The sequence below is a fragment of the Calidris pugnax genome, unplaced genomic scaffold (assembly GCF_001431845.1).
Source record: "Calidris pugnax isolate Ruff unplaced genomic scaffold, ASM143184v1 scaffold153, whole genome shotgun sequence".
Taxonomy (NCBI): Eukaryota; Metazoa; Chordata; class Aves; order Charadriiformes; family Scolopacidae; genus Calidris; species Calidris pugnax.
The window spans coordinates 79,858-98,256 of NW_015090999.1; the positions used below are offsets into that span (position 1 = coordinate 79,858).

General features: G+C 39.4%; 1 protein-coding gene across 2 annotated transcripts in view; it reads right to left on the bottom strand.

Moving 5' to 3' along the window:
- Nucleotides 1–1,462: 1,462 nt before the first annotated feature.
- Nucleotides 1,463–18,399, bottom strand: part of GPC6 (glypican 6) — an 804,821-nt gene continuing 787,884 nt past the window's right edge. For both annotated transcript variants that reach the window (XM_014955517.1, XM_014955516.1), the window contains 2 exons: nt 13,818–13,993; nt 1,463–13,374 (listed from right to left, as the gene is read on the bottom strand). In XM_014955517.1, the coding sequence (XP_014811003.1) occupies nt 13,172–13,374; nt 13,818–13,993 (379 nt within the window). In that variant the 3' untranslated portion in view covers nt 1,463–13,171. The remainder of the gene's footprint in view (nt 13,375–13,817; nt 13,994–18,399) is intronic.

Here is an 18,399-nt window from a genome sequence, read left to right on the forward strand (position 1 = left end):
GAAATTTCACCCTTAGATGTCGTGACTTTTGACACTTCCACAATGTTCTTCACTTCTCTGACAGATTTTAAGGGAACATGCCTGGCACATAAATATAGCTGGGAAAAAATGCCGTAGAATGAACTTCTCATAAATTATTTTAGATTCATTTTACCTCATGATTCTGCAGTAGCTGACAATCATGGCATTAGCATTGCTGGCCTGCAGAGAGCACTTTTCATTTTGCAGCCAAGAAACCACAAGACACGAGGCAGGTGCTTACTTCAGATATTTATTGTAGTCCATCAGAGAATATCAAATCCCTGTTTTCAAACCACCAATATACATTGCCTTCATGGTGTGAGTGAAGGGTGATGAGAATGAGAAGAACTGATGAACATGATTTAGATTTTTTCAACGCATCTTGGATAAAAATGCATTGGACAATTTTAAGTCAGAGCAGTTATAGTTTTATTCTTTATATGGTAAAGCAATCTAACAAAACCAATACCATAAAAATAACTAGAATGAATAAGGCATGTCAAAGTCTTCACTGAGGTGTCAAGTATATATATACATACAGTACTGAATATTAAGCAACAGTGTAAAAGATCACCCCACACTTTAATACTGCTGTAATTACGAACTAATAAAATAAGTGTCATTAGTGTTGTTTTAGAGATGGACACTGAAGATATAAACGCAAATTTGAACGGTTGGTGTCAAACTTGTTAGATATGCTTCTCCTGGTTCTGGAGCCCATGGTAAACTCTCACTAGCTTCAGTGGAAGGAAGACCAGAGAGGCTGGGGAAGGCATTTCTGATCCTCCATTGCATAGTCCTCAGCACAAATTGCATTGTCCAGATTGCTCTAACACTTTTAAACTTTGGATTGAAAGAAGTTACATTGGGGATTCCTGATCCATACACCTTGAGAATAGTTACTTCACCATAAATGACTACTTTTGATCACCTGTCTTTAATACTTGGATTAATGGCCTGTGCAAACCACCTACCACGGCACTGTGCATGTCTATAATGGTTTCTAAGCTGAAGACAGTCATGAATTATTCACAGGGCTCATTATACTGTAACGCCAGACCAAGGATCCTCTGTGCTGTCAACGGAGAGAAGTAGGAGCAACATATAACATATGCACCTACAGGTGGAGAGAATGCGTTTCCCTGTTTCTGTCTGTTGATAGTGTAGACAGTTGAGATCTCATGGCATTGGGTGCCAGATAGTTTGACTCCCTCATTGCTTTCTTGACATTGTACGCCACAGCAGCTGCTGCAACTGGATACCTATAGTAGATGGTCTGCATATGACTTTGTGTGTTGCATCAGTAAGACTTTCCTGACAAGCAGTCTGATATTTTTTAGTGGAGATATTGCACTTTCTGCACGGAGAAATAGTTAGTTGAGGATTCTATACTTTCCCAGTCCAATTACGGCAAGATTAATATAAAGGTCAATATACCTTCTTGTTTAACTGAGAAAAGACTCTTTATTTCTCATTATAAAGACAATTGGTAAAACTGTGTTTTCTAACATTTTTAACACCATGTTTTTGTGGAGATTTGACAATAGTTTGCTGTGATTTTGAAAAGAGTATCCTTAAGACCTAATAATCAGAATTAAACTTTCAGGTAATGATCACAATTTTATGTAATGGTGTCTTAACAAAAGCAAAACTTTGGCTAGTAATCAGTGACAATCAATTAGACTTTCCAACAAGCCATTGCAAATTTAAAATATGCACATGAATAAACAGTAGAATAACACTATGAGAGAAATAACTTGCCTTACACTGTTGTCAATGAAAATACGTATTCATTAATATATGTATGCTATGAAGCAGGGAAACTAACAAGGTACAATCTGTCTGAAAGGCATTACGTGGATAACATTTGCAGGCAAAAGGCAGGGCAAATAAAATTAATCTTTAAGAATGCTAGGTATTGTCTCAGTCTGTTAGTGAATATTACAATCCTATCCTAACTCTCAAGTGTGTTGTAAGCACTAAAAAGGATTTTTCAGTAGGCAGCAAAAGAAAGTATTGATTTAGAAAATAAAATGTATGGCCTTTTTCAAATGCCTTTGTCTAGTAACATAATATTGCACCAGGCAAAATTGCCTTGGCTGAGCAGCAAGGTCTTCTAATGCCTATATTTCAGGAAGATGCGTTACAAAAAAATGACTTTAAAAGGAGGTCATTCATTATCTGGTAGTAATTTTAAGGTACATGAAAGAAGCAGATGCAGCACTACAAATATATATATATATATATGTAAATGACTGTTAATACAACCCTTCCAACAAAATATCCCTGCAGTCAAACTTTTCTTATTAATGGACAGGAACACAGCAGTTTATGGTTTAACTGTTCTGTGATTTCCAAATATCATCTTTAACATCCTTGACATGACAAATTGTGAAAGAAACAAGCTTAAGAAACACAGAATTCATTACAAGTCTTGAGGGAAGAAATGGTATTTACAGTACTGATCAGTGTTTTGTGAAAACCACATTAACTGTTGTGCACTGGACTTAGTAAAGACTCATGGGGAAATGGAAAAGCAATGGGCCAAACAGTCCCGTCTGAGATGATTGTCATGAAAATGTCAAACACTTCCCTGCTTTTTATCCACAGGGAAATTTGAATGCATTTCTACTAATCAAAATTTTGTGGAGGAAAGTGTGTGGAAAGAAAAGCTGTAATGAAAAAGACCCAGTGGCTGCAGGAGTAATCCATCGGGTATTGTTGTGTCATGTCATTCTTGGGTGACGGACAGTGTTAGTCCAATTATAAATCTGTAATTCAGTTAAAGGGGTCAGATGATACCATTAGAAGTAAGAGCCTCTTTCCATGGATCATGAATCTCATTTTTAACACAAACACCAAATAGGACGGCAGTTTTGATCATCAGTACTTCACCCAATTCATTTTTGAAGAAGACATTTTCATAAATACAGAAAAGTCATCATTTAGCTGTTATTGTAGCCTGAGAGGAAGGAGGTGGGGGTTCTGAAAAGCTCAATGAGCTTTAACAAGATTTTATGTGTTCAGACAAAAAACAAGAAATAATGAAATTCATATCAGTAAAACCCCAAAAATACTGTGAATGAGATACCATCTAGGTTGCTGTTTTTACCTGGATAGTTGTCATCTTTCACATTTTCCTTACTAGCACCAGCAGATGTTGCCAAATAATATCTGCAGACTCACCCTTTTCCACAGTTATTTCAGAAAATTGCAGCAACGCTTACAGAAACACAAGCTACAATCATCTTTAAAGCAGAAGTCTTTGCCTGGGACTCTTCTTGTTAGGTCTGTGTCAGTATTGTGGTAAATGGAGTCCTTCCAATACTCTTTTATACCATATGCACTTGGAATTTACTGTCTTGTAGCTGTATTTATGGAGATACATATGCATGTATATGTGTAAATAAATATATATCAAGGAGAGAGATGCACACTCACAGATGCTATGTGAGTGTGCCATTGTCAGAAATGTAAAAAGGAAAACAAAGCAGAAGAGCAGGAGACCTAGAAAATCGGACACTGAATGAGTGCTTCACAACTAGGGCTTTTGGTTTCTGCCACATTCAAGTACTAACCCCCAAAGGAGGCTGGGGAAAGAAAAAGGATTTCCTCATTATGGAGTCCCAAGAGATGGTGGGGGATACAGAGGAAGCTGCACTGCATTATTTTCAGCTTCTAAAAAGTTGATTTCTGACACAACTAGCTATTTTGCAAAAGGTGTGTTAGCGGTTTGCCAGCATTAACCTGTGCATATTAACCTTGCTCTTTCTACTGACCTCTTAGAAAATGTCTATTTTCCTTGCATTGATTCAGTAGGCGCTGAGACTGACAACCAACCAAGTGCATTAGTGATTAAACCCGAAGAGTATCTTTATCGGTGTTCTCACTCTTGAGGCACTGTATTAATCTGTTTTCTGCCCCTCGGTGATGTGGACTTTACTCCTTGCTGCCTCTCTGAGCTGGCTTGAGCCCTTCGCGCTGCTTTCACCAGCCTTGCAAGGGCATCTGGGATTTCAGGAGAGACCTGTTTGAGCTCCATCCTTTGTGCACAGGATGCATTGAAGGCAGTTGCGTTGCATGTTCGTAGCTAGGGAAGTTGACAGGCTCAAATGTCTTATAAGGAAGGATATAAACATAACAGCATTAAGCAGCATTCAGAACAATGAATGCATGCTGGTTGTATATCTGGTTACATCAGGGTTGGTTTGGCCCAGAATGAAGTTCTTAGACTATGACTTCCCCGGGTGGGATCCCTCTCAAGGCTCCTCAGCCCAGCACTGGCATGAAGAAGAGGCACTATTGTGCCAACAAGGAGAAGGACAGGAGAGAGTCTGGGCGAAGCCTGGTTCCTCCCAGTCTCACCAGTGGCATCTACCTCCAGGCACTTAAGTGAGATGCCTAAATGACAAGCCTGTCATCCCAGGCTGCCTGTGCAGGAAAGAGAGGTGTGCCCCCATCCCCAGATACGGAGGTACCTGTCTCTTTTGACTAACTGCAGAGACCTAGAGAGACAACCCTGCTGAGCAACATGCTCCATGAAGCACCCAGTGCTAGGTGGGATGACCCAAGTTCCTAAGACAGAGCGTCATGAAAACCTCATGAAGACAGATGGGGTGAGAGGAAAAAGAGTTGTTGGGAAATGATTTCAAGCCTGAGAGAATGTAGGGATTGCCCATCAAGAAGGTCTCAGTACTATTAGCACTGTCACCTCGTCTCACGTCCAAGCTCTAAGTCTACAAGTGGACCAAAAGTGCATTTACAGCTAATAAAGCAGAGCTTTCATAGTCTGTCTACTGTAGTTAGCAATCATAAGGCTGCGTATGATTGTAGTGGAAAGAAAAGTCTAGTGTTGCATCCGAAGTAATTATTATAAAAGGCTATATACAGCAACAAATTCAATTGCATTAGCCCTACAGAAAGTGATTTAAGGCATTTTACACAAAAAATATTGGGCTCTGTGAAACTTATTTCACAAGCGTATCAAAATGTTTGTGCACATTTTTCTATATCTGTCCATGGTACATCACTTCTCTGAAGTTACAAAGCCATAAAGAATCTTTTCCTTAAAAGTTCAAACTCTGTCTTGCTACACTGCCATATTTTTATATGTATATATATACACACACGTTACCATATGCTGCTAAATACTGTAACTTTGAAAGTAGCATTTGGAGATCAGAGAATTTGAGATTTTTCTTTAACTTTCATTTTGATTGGAACTTACCTAAAAAAGAAGCTGTACCATTTAGTTTCAGGTATGATCTATAGACAACATGTGTGGGTGGGTTTTTTGTGTCACATTAGGCTGATATATTAAAATCAGATCTGGCAGGTTTAATGTTTAATGAGATTTATCAACCCAACCTTATTTCTATCTAAAACCAATTTTATTCTAAACTTGACTTGCATTCAAATATCACCCTTATAAATTCACATTTAACTAGGTGAAATACTAATCTAGAATTTCAGCATCAAAACCAGAGCTAACAATTTGCATGCTTTCAAGCAATGTTCATACGTCTGGAGTCATAAAATTTTAACAAGCAAGTATAAATGTCAATTGATATCCAAATCAAGACAACTGACCTACTTAAACAACATACTTTCTTTGAATTTGCTAAATGTAACAAAATTGCTATTAGAAATTAAATGTTATTGCTTACCAACAAAACAAAGTAACCTAGGAGGAGTTGGTATATAAACGTTCATCAATTTATGTAGTTTGACATCCTTGAACATCTGAATGCAAATTGTAAATTTGCATTCAGATTAGGTAAAAGTTGAAAAAAAAGCTTCCCAGTGTTTTGGAGATGCAAGTGCTCCCTTCTTCTCCCTCATGTACACTCATATATTCACAAATTGTTTACAAAATATTCTTGCAGCCTCAAACTCAACTGATAGCATAAAGCTGAAATCTGAACTCCTCTGACTTCTCTTTGGGCAGATTTTTAAGAATGATCGTCATAGCTCTCAGAAGCAGATTAAGATTGACCAACTCCCCAAAATAAATCTGAGTTCTCTAAAGACTGAATCAGTACATCTCTAATCATGTTATATGCATATAATGTAGTAAACACATAGCCGATGTGGAGGTAAGTCAAATGAAGCCCAGAAAGTTAAAATAAAATAAAAGGGAAAAAAAAATAATAATACAACACCAAACCTCAAACCAATCAATTAAAGAACTGATGTGAAATGTTTCTTGATGGTTACCTGTCTAGTTAATCTTGCTATAGAAAATCCACAAATTCTTTGCCATTGGCCTTGCTGGCTCATCAGCCCAGCAGATGATAGCAAAATACAAACTGTATGCTATAGTTACAAGGAAGAAACAATTGAATGAATGAGACAAAATGTATTCTACAAGCTTTAATATTACACTAGACTGAAAAAAGAGTTATCAGGATTATTTTTTCAGATGATAAAGAATGTACACCCGTCAGAATATGTTTAGAGTAAAGAACAAAAGCTAAAGGTGGGGTTTGATAAAACTTGGACAAAACCAAAAAATAAGTGGACCAAATCTCTTGGTTGCTACATCCTCTGACGGAAAAGAGAAGCATTAAATGATACCAAAGGCACAGAGATATAAGGAAGGGAGACAGAAAATCCAGTGAGCTAAAAATGACTGAAAAGACAGCTCAGCCTGGAGAAGAACGTGGTCAAGGGACACTGTGACTCAAAGACAGATGAGATGTCTAGCACACAGGAGGAAGAGAGCCACACAGGAAGCTTTAGTTAGAAATATTTATCATCAGGAAACACAGATCTGCCAAATTTTTATTATTTTTTTTTTTATCCTCTGGAATGCACTGGCTTTGACAAAACTTTGGAAGAATTTTTCAGACTCATGATAATTTCTCAGGCCCAGGATGAAACTTTGGGGTGAGAGAAGCCAGGGAGAAAGAGCACAGCTCACCTGTAACCTGGTGTTTGGGGTATTTAGTGGAATGTGGGAGACCTCTACAGAAACAATGACTAGAGTCGGCTTTCTTCGAAGTCCCCATGAGTGACCTCTTCAGGTCAAGAAAGGAGGAGAAGAAAACTCAGTAGAGGTGTAGTGGAATCAAGTCAGTTCTGTGAAAGATGTGAAGGACTTTTGTGCCTAAATACTGTATATTTTTAGGAAAAAGGACATAGAAATCTGTTTCAGGTAATAAGTTCTTCCTCACACACTCAAAGGTACATAATTACCCTGGGAACTGAGAAAAGAGAGAGAACAGCAGACTACAGAAACACCACTGACTTCTGAAGAAATGTTTGGTTCTTTGCTATGTAGACAAGTGGATGGTTATAATTAGATTACACAGAAAATTCACAGACAGTAGGTCTAAAGGAAGAGCTGGACAGCAGTGAGGAGCACCACCTGTCCCTCACGCGATTTTATTGTTAGTCCCCCAAGATCATACATCTGCTGGGTCTCACTGCGAAGTTGCTGCTTCCCTCTCCCCTCAGTTGTGTCTCTAACCGTCTTGGAAGAACAAACTCCACCATTGGCAGGGTTGGCTTGCCTGCCCAGGAGGCTCCTTGCTTCAGGTGATCTGCATGGCAGTTTGGCAGAGCCCTGGAGAGATAGAAAAGCAGCTCCAGGAGCTGAGAGCAGCAGAGCTGTCTAAATGGCTAGCCTCTTATTTTGCAGAAGGAAAATTTCTTTCCAGCTCCCTCAACAACTTAGAACTGAAAGCCATATACTTTATATATTTTTCAAGGAAGACAATCAAAGTGATTTCTATTTTAGAGGAATTAGATTTGTCTTCCCCGGAAATTTGGCTTTAAAGGATGTCAGAGATATTGACAGATGGTACCCCACTATACCTAAGATAAATCGTTGCCATTCTGTACCTCTTTTTTGCTAATGATAAATGGGTACTCCCTTTCCCTAACACCTCTCAAGAAAAAAGGCAACTTCTTTAGGTAATATAGCTGTTCTTAGTTTAATAAACAAACTACACTACTGGGTGCTGCCTGGTCCTTAAATCTTTAAGCCTCACAGATTTCCTGTTGCTGGAGTAAAGGAGGAAAAGCAAGAAGAGATTTTTTTTTCCCAGTGCACCATGAGATAAAAACCTATCATGCATGTTACACTGTTAAGTATCAATGCTGCATGATAAAAAATGAAGGTGAAATGAGAACTGTTTGAAATACTGGCCCATTTTCTTGAAATGGTTTGATTTAACCATGTAGACTTTTATCTATGGACAAACTTAAGTGACTTTCTTCAACTTCTAGACAGTCCAGAGACCTTGGCTGTGGGGAAGCTGGGCAGAAAGACTGTGACTGCTAAGAGTAAAGTTTGGAAACTTACAGGTGAGGATGCAAATGTCACCTCTTTTATGGAGAACATTGCTGTTTTATTGAGAGTCAGAAAGAAATCCAGTATGAACAGCTTTCAGAAAAATGGACTGAATTAGTATAGACTATTGGAAAATGTTCTGACTGAATTAATTGGAGAATTAATTAACCATCTCCCTTGCTAGGTGCTAGAAGTTTATTTTTAAAACCAGTTTCAAAGTTCGTGGTTCTCCATTAGGTCTCCTATGATGTTTAACAAATGAAAAAATGGTTAGTGTCATATTTTTTATCTTTCAAGTACCCCCTTACCATGATTCTCTAGTCTTTATCATTGTTTCACCAAAGAGTCATAACAATCACACACATTAATATAATCCTCACAGTCCATGTGAGTAGCTGTAATGGAACATTGCCCTGTCCAGTCATCACCTACCCTAATTTTCTTTTGTGTACACATTGCTGTGTCAGTTGTGTTTTGACAAAATATTCTCAGCCTCACATCTAAGTCTTAGCCTTTGACTGTTGGATTTCCCTTTGAAATTAGGGATTTTGCAATTCTATGTGATGTTCCACTGTTGTAACTCTATTCATTCTCATCAAGCAGGTTTGAAAATTTATGGGTAAATTTAGTAAATATAACTTTATGGTCTTTGAAATGGGGATTTCTTCTGAATATCTGAGGCCTGTCCAGACATTCATTTCCATAATGAAATCTGCAGAAACCTGATTTTCCCAGTAGAATCACTTTATAACTTTCTGTATTCATTGTAATGGATTATCTTTGGAGGTAAATTAAAAACAAAAACCACAACTTGCATCAGTGCTGTAATTTATTTTTCATGTTGAAGTAATGAAAAAAGTCTTGTTGAATAAGTATGGTTACATTTGATAATGATTCAGGGTCGGTTATTAAACTGATGGCCACTGCTGCCTGCCGAGACACTGCATGCACAGTCCACCTCCCAAGAACAGCTCTAGCTCCCAGCCATTTTGCATGGAAGCAGCTCAAACTGGGTCACACACCTGTGGGAATGCACAGCTGTAGTCATCCTTCCTAAAGATCATGCAGAAAATCATGGGATGATTTGCATGAGTGAGACTCGTATTTTGGGATCTTTCCATGGACAGAGCTCTGCGATGCCTCTTAGAGAATTGGGATAGATCAGCCTTTACCAGAGCCCCAAGGAACAGGTTCCTCTGCTCTTCCTCTTCAGCAGGAAATCTCTACCCTCTCTTTTCAATTCTTTTGGATTGTCTCTTTTTGAAAAACCTAAACTTAGCCAGCGCTCAAGTAGTCTGCACTGCAGTTAACAGTAGTGTGTACTGAGTCATCACTAGAAAAATCTGCAGTACAGCAAACACCAAAAATTTGGGGACAATGTAAAATCAGTTTAATTAATATTAAAATGGAAAACCTCACAAGGGTCTACAGCACTGGTTATGTCATTCATTGCGTCTAATTTTTAAGAGACTCCACTGTAAAAGGACATAAAATGGCAAGAACTTCTGGATTGCAGAGTGCAAAGGGTTTACAAAATCAAATTATTTTTTCTTCGGACTTAGGTCCTCTTTCTTTAACAGGTAATTGTCTTCTTTATCATTTCTTACTTTACCAGCTGCCAACAGAAGAGAAATATTTAAATTGTGGCACACCAAAAATTACCTTAGAAGAAGAATTATTGGACATAAAGGATGTGCAAATGGAAGCATTCGAAATTATGTAGATTCTCGCTTTTATGAACACAAATGCTCTTTCTTTTCTTTCCTTCATTCCCAATTTCATTTACTCTGTACATTTAATAGCTCTCTTAATCTCAGAAAAATGCAATGTATGAAGAGACTATTCAATCTTTAGGGACTATTAAATAAATGTATGTCTAATACCTCATGCAAAGGCATCTCCATCTCCTGACAAGGTATAACCATGCATAGTAGGAAAATAAGAGGAGAAATAATATGGAAGACATAAATTTCTGGTAGAACTCACACAAGACAACCACATTTTGGCAAAGATTAGTCTGATTTGATGTTTCACCAGCATTTCATAAGATCCAGTCTGAGCAGAGCAGGGACCTTCCTGCGTGAGAACAGCCTTCAGCAAATCCCGTAGTTCTTAGACATCCCTCTTACTCCTTGCCTATGAGTCCATGGAGGTCTGCATGTAACTGAAAGCATTCTGGGCAACTGGTTTGGTTGCACCAGCTAAAAACAGTCATCAGGTCACCTAAATGTGGGCCAAGGCTGACACAAAGACCCTAGGAGTCCATCAGCTCCTTAACCAGCACTGTGGACCGGGTACAACAGGGACCTTGCCTCAGAGGGCTTGGATTTCATTACCTGTCAATAAGCTTTCAGATCCAGAATAATCAGGTGGAAACAGTATCAGTTACCACTGAATAAATGCACTACAGGAAAAATCAAAACAACACTCAGCTTGTCCTGAAACAAGGTTTCTTAGGAGGAGGACCATAAAAAGGGTGTGTATATGGGTAGAAAGAGATGGACTGGGGAGAGTTTTAAAAGGCTCTTGCATATGCAAGTTCAGAAAAAAAAAACACCAAAAAACAAAGAAAAGGTCCTCTGCTTTGTACCTGCTGTACCAGAGTCAACAAAAATCCTGTGCAAATTGGCTTGAACTGTTCTGTTTAACTTCCTGAAGGCATTAAATGCTGAATCACAAGGTCTGCCCTGGAGTGAGCTGTCAGAGCATCAGGAAGCCCTGCTAAGGCTGGTGTAAGACATGTGTGATCTGAAAACCTTACCAGCATCTTCTGCACAGAAGAATAGACCATTATACCTTGAAATAAACAAAAAAATAGGGGGGAAAAAAAAAGGATTGGAATACAAGTGGCTCAAAACCTATGCCTTTTGTTATTAGAGATACTGTATAGATAGATTGTAAGTACTTTTTGGTAAAAGTGCGTAAGTATACTTTATCTTAACGTGCTGTGTGTTTTCTACTTTAATTTCATGCCTAAATCGATACCTAATTATAATTTGACAAGAAAAAGAGATTGCAATGGATATGATCTACCTGCTCTGCTGTTAAATTGTAATGTGGTTGGCCAGCTTTACAGTGTTTCCACAATTTGTCTATACCATTTCCAGAGTCACCGTAAGAATCAGGAAATAAATTTCTGGCGAATCATTTCAACGCCACGCAGAATTGTCCCAGGAGCCCTTTGTCTGTGGCTGATGGAAGAGGGAAGGTTTTGATGTCTAATTTTTGTCGCTCGTTTGTCCAGGATTTAAACAGCTTCCATCTTTGGTCTTACGACCAGATGCAAATTAGGGAAACTCTATCCAGGACCATGGTCATTTAGGCAATGATTATTAAAGCAAAGTATCCTTGAAGAATCTGAGAGTACAATTGCCATCGCAAATATCATCCGTGTCCTTCTCTGGGCCTATCACACAAACTCACATGCCCCCTACAAATACACACATATGAGAGAGGTTTTCTCCCCCACCCTGCAAACCTGTTAAGAAATGGACAACTGGATATGTAAAAAATTCTCTTCTTTGATTTTTGTGCTCACCAGTCATTAAAGGGTTACTTTTCAGAGCAGCACAAAAAAAGAAGAGCTGGTTGACCAAACATTTTTTTTCTTACAAAGAAGTGTCAACCCTGAGCTTGTAAGTAAGAAGTTAAAATCTGTGATTTATATATATTTATATATATAAAAATAGATGATCATACTAAGACTAAAAAAGTGAAAGAAATCTCCATGTCAGTACTATATATTTGCTTGTTCTGAAATTTTTGTAGAAGAAATCCTTGTGATACTGAAATTAACTGATATGAAAGATGTAGTTAGATGTGAAACACATTATTGATCCGGTCGCTGTTAGTCCGTTAGAGAATTGCCACCTTGGTAGGATAATGAACATAGTAGCAGAAAGTCCTAATAGATGTCAGAACAGTGACAAAAGGAAAGAGATTATATCACAAGAGATTATTTTCTCTCCAAACCCTTGAGGGGAGATTTGTCAGGAGCGTTGTTTAGCATTACCACCACGGCTGATGGTGAGCTAAGTGGAAATCTATGCCAATTGTATAACATGGATAAATACTAAAAGAAGCTAGGTGAAATCGTGCTACTACTCAATTTTTTACTGGGCATTAAGATTTAAATCCTAAACAACTGTAACATGATATTCTGAAGCTAGTGGAGTTACTATCATACTAAAAGATAAACTTATTTTTCAGCTTCTCTACGTTCATACCAATCTGATGTGGTTGGCAGATGGAGTGCGTGACATTCACTGTTGAAACGTACTTTCGTGTTGGAAAAAAACAATCCAGACTTCCTCCCTATAGCAATGATCATTTTCATGACCTGAATCATCCTACAGAAGTTCCTAAAGGAAACCTGGCTGTCAGTGAAGAACGGTTGCATTTTTTTATGTTCCTTTCTTGTCTTTTTTTTTTTGTTGTTGATATTCTGTTGAAATGCAGCAGCCTTGAGTCAGGCCTGATTCAGAAAGAAAACTGTTTTCTTGCTTTCTCCCCCCTTTCTATTTTCTCGTTAGGGAAAACACACACTGTAAGATCCTTTTACTTTTGCAGCATAAAAGGAAATGAAGCTTAGAAAGTCTCCAGTAATAAAGGTTTGAGAAAGAATTCTCTCAAGAGTGGGTATCGTCTTCAGAGACATCTGAAAAAAGGAAGCAGTTCAGTCTGGCACCTGGTACTCTTTGGGAAAACAAAAACAGGAAGCAGGTTGCAGTACTGCTCTCTTCTCATAGAAAACGGCAAGTGTTTGTGGCATGGTCCATTGTCCAAGATTATAAGAAAAGAAGCAAATTGAGTGTTTCTGTAGCTAAAACACAGTTTCTCTGACCAGATCCGGGATTATCTCCACTGTCTCTGCAGTACGAGACTGAGGAAGACAACAAGCAACGTCTGCAGTGACCAGCCAGGTTGTGTGGCTGAAGCCTCCACCTCCCTCCTGTCGGAGTCGACCGGTGGTGCTTCGGTGGTGATGAAGTCAAACTCCGTGGGACAGATGTCATCTGTGCAGCCGCTTCCACTGCCCGAGCCACTGGTTTCATCACCTGGCACAAGCGAGTGAGAGAAACAACATGAGGGCCATGTGTTACAGTGTTTGTCCCTTTTCTCTGCTCCCATGCCACCCAGCACTGTGGTGGGCATGAACCCTTTGGGAATGGGAAAGTGTTGGTGGTGCTAACTTTCGTTCAGTAAAACATCCAAGTGAAAGCCACTGTGATTTAATGAGGTGCTTAAATGCTTTTCTGAAAAAGATGTAGACTGCTGGCATTATGGAAAGCCCTCAGCATCTTGATGCATTTGACATGAAGATAAGCAAGAGAAGCAAAAGAAACAAATACGTAACTGGAATTTCATTAGACAGAAAAAGCCTTGGTTTTGTATTGTCAGCAGCACAGAGTACAAAAAACAAGGAAGCTATTCCAGTGGAACCGATTTATAGACATGTTCCAAAAATATACTTATTTAATGAGAGTTAATGGTTTCTTACTTGTATCCTGGAAGTTGACGTCATTTCCATTATATGCATTCTTCAGTTTGTTAGTCATGACACGTAAGGCCATGATTTGTTGTCGAATGAATGTGTCTGGCCTTGTGATGTCCACATCTACTTCTGGATTGTTGATCTGGTTGGTCAAGCCATCGTTCATAATCTCAGGCAAGTATCTATACATCAGGATAAATGATTAGTTTAAAATGCAATAAGTTTCAGAAACAAAGGACTGGACAGTAAATGCTTAGCTAAGCAATTTGACACTGATAACAATTGCTCAGTTCTTAAACAGCTCCTGTGAATCCATTTAAAATATATGGGTTTTAATTTTACAGACTCTAAAGGCTTCTTTTAGTAGCTCAGCAACATGGAGAGCAGGAAGTATTTAAGCTCTCTGACCCCCTAACTCTCCACATACTCCCCAGCAAGTGAAGAGGTTCACCAGCCAGCAGTAAGTCACCGTATGTTCAGATCCTCTACTGATATGAATGGTTGCACACTAAATTAAGCATCTAACAGTGCATTCTTCTGTTTTTATTTCTTTCTGCTTAAAAATTATGAACTCTTTAGTTTTATATATAGTGTATTCATTGTTCTAAGATAGTTTAGAAGGCTATCTTGAGGCATTATGGCTCTCCTTGTTTAAAGGAAGCACTTGATTAATTTTCTTCTCCAGCACTTCCTTACATCCCTTTTTTGACCACTGTGGACAACATCTCTAGCCTATCTGACATCCAGGCCCACAAATGGCATTGAGAGTTCACCAGACTCTGATATTCTCTTTGATTTGGTCCTTATTTCTTACAAACAGGCTATACATATATTTTCCACTTGCTTTGTGCATAGCATGTTTAAAGTATGGCATCTCCTATCCATCCACATATCTGAATTTTTTATTCAGGCTCTTATCATTTCTTGATTACTGCAGCATTCCCTTCTCTGACCTTGGCAAACGCAGTCTTAGGTTGCTCACAGACAGCAAATGTGTTTTTGCAGGTGTCTCTCCCCTGAAAAAAGAAATCAGCCCATGCCCCCAGTCACCCTGCAGTAAAAGTCTTCATCATCTTTTGTTCCAAATGCACGCTTTGTCCCCTGCTGCTCTTTGTCCTCATGAAACTTTCCTGATAGGCATCTGCAAAGCTACCTTTTTTCCTGCTTTGAATCTTTCTTAAAAATTATCTGTGCGTTTTACAGCTGCTAAGCTGATAAAGGACTGATACCTTTTCTCTGTGCTGACATGGTATGCCAGGAAAATAGTGCATTGCCGCTTCCCTGTTCTCCTCATCTGCCTTTATTTACCTACTGTCTTTGTCTCATATTTAAACTGCAAGGGATTTGGGGCAAATCTACCCTTTATTCACGTTCTTTATAATAATACAATCTATTTTGTAATTAGTTTGCATACCAGGCTATTCTACCGATGTTTGTGGGACTCTTTATGTGGGTATGTGCTCAGGCAGTAATGACAGCAGGGTCTAGCTTACTAATGGCAAACTTTCATGATGCCTGCTACTGAATAGAGTTTAAGAGTATTTTACTTCACTCTCTTTTGTGCCACCCCAATTCTCTACCAATACTCAAATTTGACGCTGGTGCAAATGTTACGTTCATATTGGTCTGGAAAATAAATATATCCCTTAAAAATGAATGTGAAAGTAAAGGAGAAGAAAGGACTTTCTCTGTTGAAGTCATGGTTAAAGTACTGCTTCTGGAGGTTCACAAAATGATGACTGCTTTGCTGCACCAGGAAAGGGTTTAGTCTCATTGTAACAGGTACTTGCTTTGCAAGATGAGACTCATTTGTCATCAGTGGCCTTTGAAAGCTTACATGAGAATAATCCTGGGGGAGTGTGAGCGTATAAGAACAAAACATGACTGCCAAAAATACCTGGCCTCAAACTGTGTGTCCTGTTGTTTCGCTAGTACCATAACAAGAAATAACAATGCTGTAGGGATCCCATCCAGACTCCTGTGGTACAGGCTTAACTATGGTGAGAAAACAGAGCCATTTGCCCTAGTACAGAGGACCGCAGACCTCAGTGTTATGAATCACTAAAGATAGCAATTGCAAATAATTCTGCAGAGCTGCCTGGAGGCAGCAGGATGGAGACCTTGGCACACAGGGAAGCTCTGGGCTGCAAAGGAACAGCACCTCCATCTGTCACATGTCTCTACAAAAGAAAGAGCTGCTGTAGATAAATTACTCAGCCCAGAAGTAAATCAGCGATTTCAAGGTGCAGTTGATTAAAAAAAGTAAGACTGTAAGAATTGCCCTGCTGGCTCTGAGAGGATGTCCATCTTGCCTGGTATCTTGTTCATGACAATGGCCATAGCTGTTAGCAGCTCCAAGTGATTCGAAATCGCTGCGTGGCGGATTGCTTCCCTTGTTTATGAAGGGTTATCTGCTCTTTATTGCAAGCCATCCATGAGAAGCTGTGGCTCACTCTGAACAGCAGTTCACAGGCTTTCTTTGACTGATTTATGTTTGATTTCATCTTGTCTTTTCGTCAATAATAAAGGAATAATGTACTGACTTCTTACTAAGCTTTTCCTATGGAGAGAATATGAGTTAGTTTGGAGATTTAAAGCAGTTAGAGAGTGCTCTGGTGTGTGCTTTTTATTGAGGTTCATATTCTGCACTCTGATCAGTGTGGATCTGGTGTCCTTCTTAAGACGATATAGTTGTAAATGGGCCAGCCCATTCAGTCATAGGAAGTGACTCAGTCGATCTGTCATATTACCCCAGTATCTGCCTTGGCATCTGGTGATCCCCAAAGCGTTCCTGGCCTGGAGGGGTTAACTTCTCAGGAGAACAGTCCAGTGCACCTCACCTAGATGTGTAAGGGAGCTATACTGGATGCAAGTCATAAGAAATCCATTATCCTATGATTGCCTAAAGGTCAGGTGGATGCTTAAATTGCCAGGCAAATGAGCCTCTTGGCTTTTAGGGCACAAACCCAAAAGAATGAAATGGGCTGAAGATTCATCTTTAGGTCTATACAGATGCCAAAACTTGTATGTCTAAATGCAAGTGTCTGCTTATGAGCAGAGTCCCACTCTTGCCAAATCTAGTCAACACAAGATCCAGTCCAAACTAGTCAGGAGTTTATTCATCAGTGGAGCAGGGACAGCTGTTGGAGTCCCATGTGCCTTCGGCCAGATGACTAGTTCATTAGATTTCATCTGCTGGGATTTAGTTGCACAAACATAGACATCTGCTGCCATTTGAATGCTCTTAGTTATTCCTCCTCTTTACTAGCCCTGAAAGGTGTGACTTGCACATAGGTCCTGCATTGTATCTACAGGCTTGAGGTGGAGATCTTGTACATCTGGGGCACCTAAAATTATATTAAGTGTCTTTCTTTAGGCATCTGAATTGAGTCTCAAGAGCCACTTTAGCCACTGAGGGATATGCTGCTTGGTGCCTTTCTACTACACTGGTAAGGTTTGAATATCCCGCAGGTCCAGTGCCTTATTTGGCAGCTCCATAGTCAAGATGTCTTGACTATTCAAACCATCTCACGTATCAGTGGCTAAGTGGGTTTAGGCAGTTGAAAACTGCCTCATTGACTTCACTGAGAGGATATTAGGGGTCTCTTAACATCGATGATTTTTAAAATGCTGTAGCAGTTCTTGCCCAGGCTCTGGTCCAGGTGGGAGCTGGTGTCCTGTGTCATCTTCATGTCAGACATGCTGGAGAGTCTCGAGTAACACTACTCTTGGGCAACACAAATGAGTCCTTATTGTCTCACCCACAGGCATCTATGTTTAAATGCACGAATCTACATGTCTGAATGTGAAGCGGGATTCTGCCCTCATTACTGAACTAGTTCACCTGCTTCCTCAGGGAGGAAAAAAAAAAGGCAGAAAACCCTATATTGAATGTAAACATCTTTGAATTGTTTTCCCTCCTTGAAAGGACTAGTACAGATATGGGAACACGCAGCCCAAGGTGTTTCATGAGTGACAGCCTCTGAGAGGCAGCCCGGCACATGTTCTGACAAAAGCATTTTGATGTGTGGGGGGTAGGGTTAAATCACACCGAATAGGAAGCCATGTCTTGGGACCACTTTTTGACAGAAGATTTGTTGCTGGCTAGGCAAAGTTGTTGAACACAGCTGCTTTTGCTGCAGTTCTGTAAGTGGAGACACCCCCTGTGAATTTTAAGCTTTGCTGCTGCTTCTGCTCACGTTAATGATCTCTTTGTACGCCTGGCCATTACAAGAACTGCACGCCCATTATAAATGAAAAGAAGAGAAGTGCCAACCTGAATCAGTGTCTGGTCTTTGTATTCTTCTAGCAAAAAAAATATAAAATAAAATTAGCTTTCTTGGCCCCCTGAGTATAGAGCAGCTGAACAATACTGTTTGCTTTCCGCTGTTTGCTCCTTGCTCAGCTATGTCAGGATTTTAGTGTAATTTACATTGTTTTCTAAAATATTAATGCTTTCTGTTCCTCTTAGCCTTTCCACAGTTCTTGCTTGTCTCAGCAGGCACAACAAAGATGTGTTTTGGCACATCATAGCCAAGCACCACAAAACCTATTTAACACCCCCCCCCCCTTTTTTTTTTTTTTTTTT